General features: G+C 55.9%; 2 protein-coding genes across 2 annotated transcripts; one reads left to right on the forward strand and one right to left on the reverse strand.

Moving 5' to 3' along the window:
• Positions 1-602: 602 nt before the first annotated feature.
• MYL11 (myosin light chain 11) lies at positions 603-5558 on the forward strand. The gene is made up of 8 exons (XM_004439427.3): positions 603-667; positions 3351-3389; positions 4029-4124; positions 4369-4444; positions 4649-4753; positions 4845-4923; positions 5228-5276; positions 5360-5558. Exons 2-8 carry the CDS (start codon positions 3387-3389, stop codon positions 5462-5464), a joined length of 513 nt encoding a protein of 170 aa, XP_004439484.1. The 5' UTR covers positions 603-667; positions 3351-3386; the 3' UTR covers positions 5465-5558.
• A 180-nt stretch (positions 5559-5738) lies between these two features.
• Positions 5739-9517, reverse strand: SEPTIN1 (septin 1). The gene is made up of 11 exons (XM_004439429.3): positions 9392-9517; positions 9123-9213; positions 8938-9024; positions 8569-8692; positions 8112-8246; positions 7900-8017; positions 7158-7259; positions 6939-7038; positions 6547-6712; positions 6215-6305; positions 5739-6110 (listed from the first exon to the last, which is right to left on the reverse strand). The coding sequence occupies exons 1-11, from the start codon at positions 9392-9394 to the stop codon at positions 6024-6026; spliced, it is 1104 nt and encodes a 367-aa protein (XP_004439486.2). The 5' UTR covers positions 9395-9517; the 3' UTR covers positions 5739-6023.
• Between the last annotated feature and the right edge of the window lie 432 nt (positions 9518-9949).

The raw sequence follows: 9949 nt of genomic DNA on the forward strand, positions 1-9949 counted from the left end.
CGCGCTCCTTTTTTTTCCCGCCTCGTCAGAGGGCTTGGACGAATAATAGGACAGAGGGAACTGGGCTTCTGCCAATCGTTGGAAGGGTGGGTGGGGTTGGAGGTGGGAAGAAGGTGGGTAATTTGGAAAGAGGAAACAGAGAAGGCGGAGGGTTATAAGACCAATGAGAGGACAAGTGAAGGCAGGAGGAGGCGGAACGAAAGAAGTAACTAATAGAAAAGCGGGAAGCTGACCCGCCTGGCCAATAAAGATGACTGAAGAGTGAATGACTGCGGAGGGAGGCGGGTGCCGTGCGAGAAGAGGCGGGCGTGGCTAATAGGAACAGTAAAAGGGGAGCCAATGAAAAGAGGAGTAGGCGGAGGTCAAACGACAGACGGTGATGTCCATTTGGGCGGTGACAGACAGCATCCGCAGTCAATAGGAAGAGCTGAAGAATTCTTTAGGTCTCCCAAGAAGGTCAAGAAGGAATGACAGATGGGGGGGCGGGCCAAATTTGCGATTAATTTGCCTTGTCAGCCAATGAGCGCATTCTCTTACTTTAGCAACGGGGGGGAAGATAGACAGCTCAGTCCCAGCCAATGGAAGCATCCAAAGGGCAGGGGTGCTGCCAGCAGGCGGTGCCAGCGCAGGGATATCGGTGACAGCCGGAGGCAAGCGCAGGAGGACGGTGACAGTTGGGGACAGCGCGGAGAGGGGGCGGGGGTCGGGGGCATTAGTGCAGCCCTTAGCCAATAAGAGCTCCGTGCTGCCCTGCCTGAGTCCTTTCTGGGCCGCCATTCTCCATCCAGCTCCCGAGCCCCCGCGCTCTGGTGGTCTGTGAGACTCCGAGCCCCACTACAGATCCACTGCCCTGCTCAAGTACTCTCGACCTCCGCTCTGACTCTAATTCTCATCGCGGCCCGCAACCAACCCCAACACTCCAAGCCCAGGCGACTATAACCAGAGCCCCCAAATCCTCTAAGCAACCCATCTCTCTGGATCTGCCATTTTCTGCGGGAATTCCAGGCCCCAAGACCCTTTTCACAGCCCCCCATCTATCTGAGCTACTCAGAATCCAGGCTTCAATTCCTCAGACCTCATCCTCTGAGTGCCCCCCCCTTCTAGTGGGGATCCCAGACCTCAAACCATTAATTCCCAATACCATGAACTCCCATATCGGTATTCTTATTCTTTTGGGGATCCAGGACCTGTCCCATCAACTCCTTTCTCCTCATTGCCACACCTCTCTGTGCTTCTCATTTTGTGCTAAGAAACCAGATGCCAATCACATGAGTCCTCTAGGCTACCCTAAAGCACAAACACAAAGCCCTGACTTTGCGAGCCTCTCCCCTCTCTGACCCTCATTCCCCTGAACCCCAGGGTTAGAGGGCCCCAATATCCATCCAGAGTCCACCATCCTGAAATTTCAGTCAGGCCCAGCTCCCTACTTCCCAGTTCCTCCTTGGTTTTCTGAGTTCTCTGAGGCTTCTCACTCCCAGCTCAGCCTCAGATCCTGTGAACTCCCATTCAGTGTCTGAGATACACCGCTCCTGATCTCCTTCTCAACTTCCCCACTTTCCATTTGACCCAAGCTTCCTGAGCACTTCCCCCATTCCCCTCTTTGGAGTTCTCCTCCCTCCCAGAGCCCAGTAATAAGTGGGCTCCTCCCTAGGCCTGGACCCCCATGGTAACCGTATAAGGTGAGGCAGCTGTCAACTGAGGCAGGGAGGGGCCAGTGCAGGAGGCCAAGGGCAGCTGCTAAGTTTAGGGTGGCTCCTTCTCTCTTCTTAGAGACAACAGGTGGCTGGGCCCCAGTGCCCAGAAAAGAAAATGTCTTAGAGACATTGGCATGACTCTGGAGGAGGAGGAGGGGAGGAGGCACCTTCCTCGGGACATCAGGTCCTAGAGGGAGCAGGAGGAGGAGGAGGAGATGGGTGTCCTTGCCAACCTGGGGCCTCCTCAGCCACTATTTCCCCAGACCTCCACTGTATGGAGAGGACTGGGGTAGAGAGGCCCAGAGGGGTGGGAGAGGGTACCTCAAAGTCACACAGTCAGACAAGCTGGTTCTTGCCCAGAATGGAGAGAGAAGCCACTGGCCACCCCAGCTACCCAGGAGGTGACCAACTAGCTTCCCTCTTGGTATCTTTGATTCCCCTCCTCTGAGTTCCAACTTTCATACCAGTATCCAAAGAAGTGATTATAGACTCCCACTAGACCATATTCTTCTCCTGTTTGAAACCTTTCCCAGGCTCCCAAGGTCTCAGCCTTCAGCCTGGCATTGAAGACCCTCCAGTGTCTGGTCTCCAGCCCCTTGCATCCTCTGCTCAAGCCCCATCACAATTCTGGCAACCTGAACACTTCTGATCTTTCACTTCTCCAGGCCTTTGACCATCTGTGCCCTCTGCTGCTCCTCCCCTCTCACTTGACTCACTTCTACTGGCCTTTATAAAGTTATTCCCATACTCCTAGCCAGGGCTGCTATGCTCTCTACTTCTGCACTCCTAACCAGCTGGTACTTTTTGCATTTTCTGCATTTATCCTGTCTCCATGGCTACCCTGTAAGTTCCACCAAGGCTGGGCCTAAATGTTAATTATAATGATTATACTTCACTGAACTGTTTCCAAATAGTGTTCACATCCAAAACTTCTGTGGGATGGAAATTACATCCCCATTTTATAGAGGGGGAAACCAAGGCCCAGGGAGTTGAGGCACAAGGCCCAAGATCACAGAGCAGGCTCTCTGTTCCAGGCTCTCTGTTCTCTTCACACCTAGGGATTCCATGCTCCGCATCTCTCCTCACAAAATCCCCCCTCTCCTTGAAGGGGATATACTTCCTGATCCTTCAGCTTCCCCAGACAGCTCTCTCCTACCCTTAAACTCTGCCACTACTCCTACACATACATACTCTTGACTGTGAACTCCACAGTAGGGGGAGGAGGGGTGTGTTTGCCAAAGTGCACCCACAAAGCACAGCCCAGTGCCTGGCATACTGTGGGTGCTCAATAAACTTACTGGGTTTAAATCTGGGCCCACTCCAGGGGAAGCAGGGGCCTGGTTGATCTCAGTACTGTCCTCAGCTTGGGCCCTCTCTGAACTCTGGCACATTCCAGCTGCCTTTTGGGAGAAAGAACATCCCTTCCTGCCCAGGTCCTAGTGAGACAGGCATCCCAAGACCCACTCCCTCCTCCCTCCCTCCCTGGGCTCCAGCTGCTGCTGGCCCTCCAATAAAGGAGAGGCCCTGAGCCTGCTATTTTGGTATCTGGGGGGTGGGCACCCGCAGGGCTAAGGTTACCCTGGTATTAAGGGCTCCCTGGGGCAGGACTATATAACCCCAGAGGGACTGCCCCAGGCTGACTCTGCTCCTTTCCAGCCAGAGCCACTGCCTTGCCCCCAGGAGACTGAAGACATGGTGAGTGAGAACCCCCAGCCCCTGCCCCAGCCCCTAGACCTCAAGACAGCCTCACCCTTGGAAAGAAAGTAGCTGGTTCCCAGTCTAGCAAGAGGAAAAAAGATGAATCCTCCCTTTCTTAGTACCACTAATAGGGAGCATGGAGAATGATGGCTTAAAGGACCCATTCAAGGATAATTTGCTCAGACACTCCACTCACAGGAGCTCAGTCCCTCTCAAAGCATGCTCCATACCTTCCTGCACTCCATCTTCCTAAAAACCTCTGAGACCAGCCAGGCGAGGATTCCTACTCCTATTTTACAAATGAGAAAGTAGAGGTTCAGACAGGGTGAATGAGTGGGTCAAGGTCACACAGCAAGTTTGGGACTCAGAGGAGGCAGGCTCGGGGCACTGTGGAGGGGAGGAACCTTCCACTTGTTGGATAGCGTGGAGGGATAGAGACTCAAGGTCTACAGATAGGAATTTGGAGAAGCAACTGAAGCAAGTCCCCTCAGCAAAGAGGTCATAGGAGGGGGAAGCCTAGAACCAGAAAAGTTGCTTTAGAAGAATGGACTCAAAGAACCCCGAATCTAATCCATTGCCTCCAGAGAGGAATAGGGATTGGCCCATGGATCTCTTTGCCCAACCCTCACCCCCCAGGCACCCAAGAAGGCCAGGAGAAGGGCAGCGGCAGAGGGCGGAAGCTCCAGTGTCTTCTCCATGTTTGACCAGACTCAGATCCAGGAGTTCAAGGAGGTGAGTGAGGGGAGAGAAGAGACTGAAGGCTGACCAAAGATACCCTGCTGCCCCCTCTCCCCACCCCTTTCCTGGAATGTGCACCTGTTTGGGGGGAGGGGAAGAGTTTAGAATTCCTTGCTCCCCTCCCAGCTTGGGGTGTAAGAGAACAGCTGGCTGGGGACCAGAATGTGATCTGCCTGGGGTAGGGATGCTGAAGCCTGGCCGTGGGGACCTAACTCCTCCCTGCCCCTGCCCTCCACAGGCCTTCACCGTAATTGACCAGAACCGTGATGGCATTATTGACAAGGAAGACCTGCGGGACACCTTCGCAGCCATGGGTGAGCCCCCTACCCCACCTGTAAAGATTCAAGGCTGCAGAGTCCTGGAAATTCAGCAGCCTTGCGTTCCAGCCCTGCCAGCTCCACCCTGGGCCTCAGTCTACCCAGATGAAAAATCAGTGGGATGACCTGAGTTTATGAGAAGCATCATCCCCTGGACCCAGAACCTCACTCCAGCCCATGCTTCCCCCCACCCTGCTCCAGGGCGCCTCAATGTGAAGAATGAGGAGCTAGATGCCATGATGAAGGAAGCCAGCGGTCCCATCAACTTCACTGTCTTTCTGACCATGTTTGGGGAGAAGCTCAAAGGTGAATGAAGTGTCCTTGCTCCAAGCCCTCAGACCTTTCAGGGAGAGACCCTTCAGGGACCCTTCAGCTTCATGTGCCCTCTGACTCCCAGGTGCTGACCCCGAGGACGTGATCACTGGAGCCTTCAAGGTCCTGGATCCTGATGGAAAGGGCACCATCAAGAAGCAGTTGTAAGTGACCCCCTCCAACTGCTCTCACACAGAAAGCCTTCTTAAATTCCTACCAAGGGTTAGGCATTGCCAGGGATGAGGGAGAAATTAGGACTGGAAATGGGTGATAGGAATAAATTTTCACAGCACATATGGGGGCAAGGGCAAAAGAGGGGAGACCAGAGTGTTTGGGAGACCAGTGAGGGATCTAGAGTGACCTCGGTTTTCAAGGCGAGACTGCGAATGGAAACAAGGATGAGGTAGGAGGGAGTGGAACAGAATCACGAAGCCCAATCTCAACTCCCTGTATGTCACCTCTCTCCAGCCTGGAGGAGCTGCTTACCACGCAGTGTGACCGCTTCTCCCAGGAAGAGGTGAGTGGGGGAGGGGCCCGGAAGAAGCAGAGGGGGTGGGGCGCGTAAGGAACGGGTAAGCGACGCCCGGTGTCTTTCCCCAGATCAAGAACATGTGGGCGGCCTTCCCTCCTGACGTGGGCGGCAACGTGGACTACAAGAATATCTGCTACGTCATCACGCATGGCGACGCCAAGGACCAGGAGTAGGGAACTCACTCATGCCTCTGCTGGCCAATGCCTTCCTGCCAGTCAGACCACCCGCCTCAACTCCTAATAAAATTGAACTGGTCTTCGTTTCTTACCGGTGGCGCCTTCAGTGGGTTTGTGTGAGAGGGACTTAGACTGGGCTGAAACACTGCCTGGCACAAAGCGAGTACCCAACAAATGAATGAATACACAGTAGCCCGGAGGCCTGGGTGGGGCGGTTCCACCCGCTACGCCCGCCACTTATTTCCGCCGAGAAAGAGAAGACTCGCGTGGCCTCAAGGAAACTCAGTTTTTATTGAAGTCACAGCTTGGGTGAAGACGGATGGGAGTTCAGGGGTCAGGGAATCTTGAAGTGGGCGGAGGGAGAGTGGGGGCGGAGCCAAAGGCGGGGCTACACACTCCAGGATCGGGAGAACCTGTTAGCCCGAGAACCCAGCGCAAGGGCGGGCATTACAGGCTGGAGCGCCGGGGTTAGGCGCTGGGCGGCCTGGGGCTCGGGGATTGGAGAAGAGACGAACTGAAGGCGGAGCCGAGGTAAAGCAGGGCCCCGGCGGGGACCTCAGAGAGCGTCCGACTGCTCGCCCTGAGCCTGGCTCTGCTGCATCTGGGCCTGCATCTTCTCCAGCATCTCTTGCATGCGGCGCAGCTGTGTGGGGCAAGATTGCAGGCGGTGGAACCGGGCGAAGCCAGAGAGGGACTTTGAAGAGGATTTGGGGCCTTGGTCCTGGGGGAAGCGAGGTGCTTTCTCACCTCTTCGTCTTTCTCGCGGATCAACTTTTCCGTCTCGGCCAGAGGCAGCATGGGCAGCGGGATCTCTGTGGCGCTCTGGCGGGAAAGCTTACTAGGGGATAGGGGAAAGGAACAGGAGTCAAGGGCGGGACCCGTGGCTGTGGGTCACGGCCGCGAGGCAAGGTCTCAGGCGAGATTGGGGTCTAGGAGGCGGGGTCATGTTTTTGAGGTTAGAGACGTAAGCAAAATTGGTGGGGAAAGACTCCGGGAGAGAGATCTGGATGATGAAGGCGGGGTCATGGATGGTGAGGGCGGGGCCTTAGAAGCACTTAGGAGTCAGCTCCGGCTCTTACCTACGGCTGGCTCGATCACGCGCCCCAGGCCGGGCCAGGCTCTGTAGGCAGCGGGCCCGGTAGCCCTCGTAGAGCAGATCGTGCGTCACCTCCTTCAGATCCTGCAGGTGTGTCTGCACCAGCATCCGTCGCAGGTTCAGGAAATCGCAGTGATGTGGGTTCTCCACTGGGGGGCGGACCGGCGAGCGTCAGGGTCCAGCCCTGGGTCGGGTCTGCCCGGAGTCTGCCGCCGCTCTAGGGGAGGGTCCGCGGTCTCCAGCCCAAGGACCCCTCTTTTGGCTCCTAGGACCCCCGGGGCCAGAGATCGTCCCAACTTCACATGTTGGGTGCAGTTGACTCGGAGGCGCCTGGGCTCCCTGCTGGCCTCAGAACGCGTTCTCCGCCTTACTCACCCTCCACGGTACCCCAGGAGTAGCGGCGTCCCCTCACCGGTCGGGTCCCGCCGTCCCTCACTACCTCGCATGAACCGACGACTGCGAAAGGGATGCTTTCCTAGAGCGCAGGTGTCAGGGATCATCATTGGCCCCTCCTGGGCAGAAACCTCTTTCTTAGCTTCCACCTCGACATCCGCCTCCTCTGCTTCTCTGCCCCTTCCTCCTTTGCCTCTGCACCTTCATCTCCGCATCCTGCCTCTTGAAGTCTTCATCCTCATCAGAGTCACAATCGGGGAACTGGTAGATGCTGATCTCCTCCTCCTTCAACTGGTCCCGGATCTCAGAGAGACAAATGCAAAGACACTGAGAAACAGTGTCTGTTGCTGTGAGCAACAGACATTCCATGGCCAGAGACAGTGAGGTATGGGTACAGATAGTGGGTGGTCAGAGACAGAGACGAAGACATGAAAGACAGAGATGGTGAGAGATGGACATACAGAATGACCAAAACCAAAATCTGAGACAGTGAGAGACAGAGACATGGATGGTGAAAAACTGAGACAAAGACACTCTAACAGCAAAGACAGGCTGGTGAGATTCTAAGTTGAGGCAGACACCAAAAGACCGAGAGAGAGAGACATAGCAAAAACAGAGGGAGAGGGCTCTGGGGACACTGGAGGGGGGGTCATCAGCATCCTGGGGCCAGAGGGCTATCAGGGATCATTGTGTCTATGCCCCTGCCCTCAGACAGGCCTTAGCCAAGCATCCAGCCCGGGAATTCTATCCTGACCCTCCAGAGACATGGCTCCTTTAGGCAGCTTACTACCCACTTTCTTCAGAAACTTTCTCCCACAGTCTAGCCTGACACATCACGCTCCAAAAAGGCTACCGCAAGATCAAAGAAGTCAAAGCTGAGTTCACCTTTGATCATGTCTTTGGGCTTCTTGTGGGGCCAAGGGTCAGAGGTCAGCACACATACCTTCTGCTTGAGGGCCTGGGTTTCCTTAGGCATCAGGGCATCTGCTTTGCCAATGACTGGGATGATGTTGACCTTCTCGTGCACCGCTCGGAGGAAGGCCACATCCAGGGGCCGGAGCCTGTACCCAGGGATTGGTCAGGGCTCATCTTCAGGGCTCAGAGACCCCCCTAAGCCCTCCCCAAATGCCCCAACCCCCAGGGTGCCCCCCAGACCCCCGGCCAAAGGGTGAGATGAAGTAGAGGCAGCAGTGGACACGGGAATCCTGGATGTTCTTCCGGTTCAGGCCACTCTCATCCCTAAGATACTGCTCAAATTGCTCCTCAATGAAGCGCACCACGGGCAGCCAGCTGGGGTACAGGGAGAGAGCGTGTGGTCAGAGATCAGGGGCCACAGGTCAGGGAAGGGGCCAAGGCTAGCCAGGACTGTGGCGGTGGGTGAGAAATCATTTTTTGGCTCCAACCAAAGACATCAGAAGAAACTGGCAGGGGTGTAGGTGAGATGTCAGGAAGCACAGGGCACTTTGGGCCACATGGCCACCAGAAACAGGCCCCACCTTTTGGGTCAGGATGGGTGGGGGCCAGGACAGACCAGCCCTGTAACTGACCCCTCAGTATCCACAGAGTAGCCATATGGGGAGCCTTAGCCCCCATCCCCTCTCCCACTCCTCACCAGTCTGAGCAATCCACTGAGTCCCCAAAGCCAGGTGTGTCCACCAGGGTCAGCTTCACCTTAATGCCCCCCTCCTCGATCTCCACGCCCCGGCGCTCGATGGTCAGTGTTCGTGTCAAGCGAGCTATGGGGCAGGGAGAGGTCAGGGAGCTGGGTAGGGGTCTGAGGCAGGACTAACTTCCTTTCTCAGTATCAACTGTCCCCACTCATATTTCAGGGGAAGAAACTGAGTCTCAGAGAAAAGCAGTGAGCTGCCTGAGTATCCCCAGAAAGTCATGGGAGACCCAGAGGGAAAGGAAAAGAGTGCAACCTGGGGACGTGGGGGAGGAGGCAACACAGAGTGCCTGGAGAGGATGGGGAGGGTCTTACCACTGGCCTCTGGCAGTTGCCGATCCTCATAGAGGTTGGTGAGAAACAGGCTGTTAATAAGGGTGGATTTCCCCAAGCCTGACTCCCCTGTGGACAGGACATGCCCAACTGGTCAGGTGAGGGGACAGCCAGGGTCTCTTGAGGACCGCCTCCCGCCCCCCGCCCCCTCTCCAAAACACCCAGACCTGCCACCATGAGTGTGAAGTCAAACCCCTTCTTGACGGACTTGCGGTGCAGCTGGTTGGGGAGGGCGGAAAACCCCACATACTCTTTGTCCTGTTGGTGGGGGGTAGACAATATGAGGCTGCTGGAAGCAGCAGGCAGGGCCCCCAGTACAACCTGAGCTCAGTGGCTAGGAGAAGTCAGCCTACTATGGGTTGACCTGGGCCTGGCTACCCCAGGGGTTTGGGGGCTAGGGGCAGAGATACCCAGATTCCTGGGCATAAGGACTCACCATGGCCCTGCTAGCTGTCGTTGCACCTGCTTTCGCTCCCCACTTCCTCTGGTGGGGCAGGAAGTTGAGTGCAGCAAACAAGGGGGCAGGCAATGCAGGAAGCTGAGATGCTCGAACTGGCCCAGAGAGGTAAGGAAAGCCAAGACCAAGAATACCTGGAGTCCCCACCTCCTGGATCCCTTTCCTTATCACCCCTATAGGAAGCTTCAATCCCTCTTCTCTACACACCTTTATTCCAAGCCCCACTGTAGCCCCATCACCCTGGTGGGAGGTGGGGTGTAGGCAGAGAGGAAGGAAGCAGGCTGGTCTCTCTAGCAAGTGAGATGAAGGCTTTGACAGAGAGGGTTAAAAAAAACGTTTCCAGGGTCTGAGTGGACCAAAAGCCATAACGGAATTGGGGGTGGGAGGAGCCATCTGTTTTCCTCGCCAGCTCATGCAGTGGATTCTTAAAAGGACTTCAGGTCTTCGGACACCCCTGCTAGAGAGACCTTTCTGCAGGATCCTGGCCAAGGCACTCGCCTGCACAAACCTCTTCAGGGGCTTCCCAGTGACCTCAGA

The sequence above is a fragment of the Ceratotherium simum genome, chromosome 26 (assembly GCF_057802395.1).
Source record: "Ceratotherium simum simum isolate JZ-2026a chromosome 26, ASM5780239v1, whole genome shotgun sequence".
Taxonomy (NCBI): Eukaryota; Metazoa; Chordata; class Mammalia; order Perissodactyla; family Rhinocerotidae; genus Ceratotherium; species Ceratotherium simum.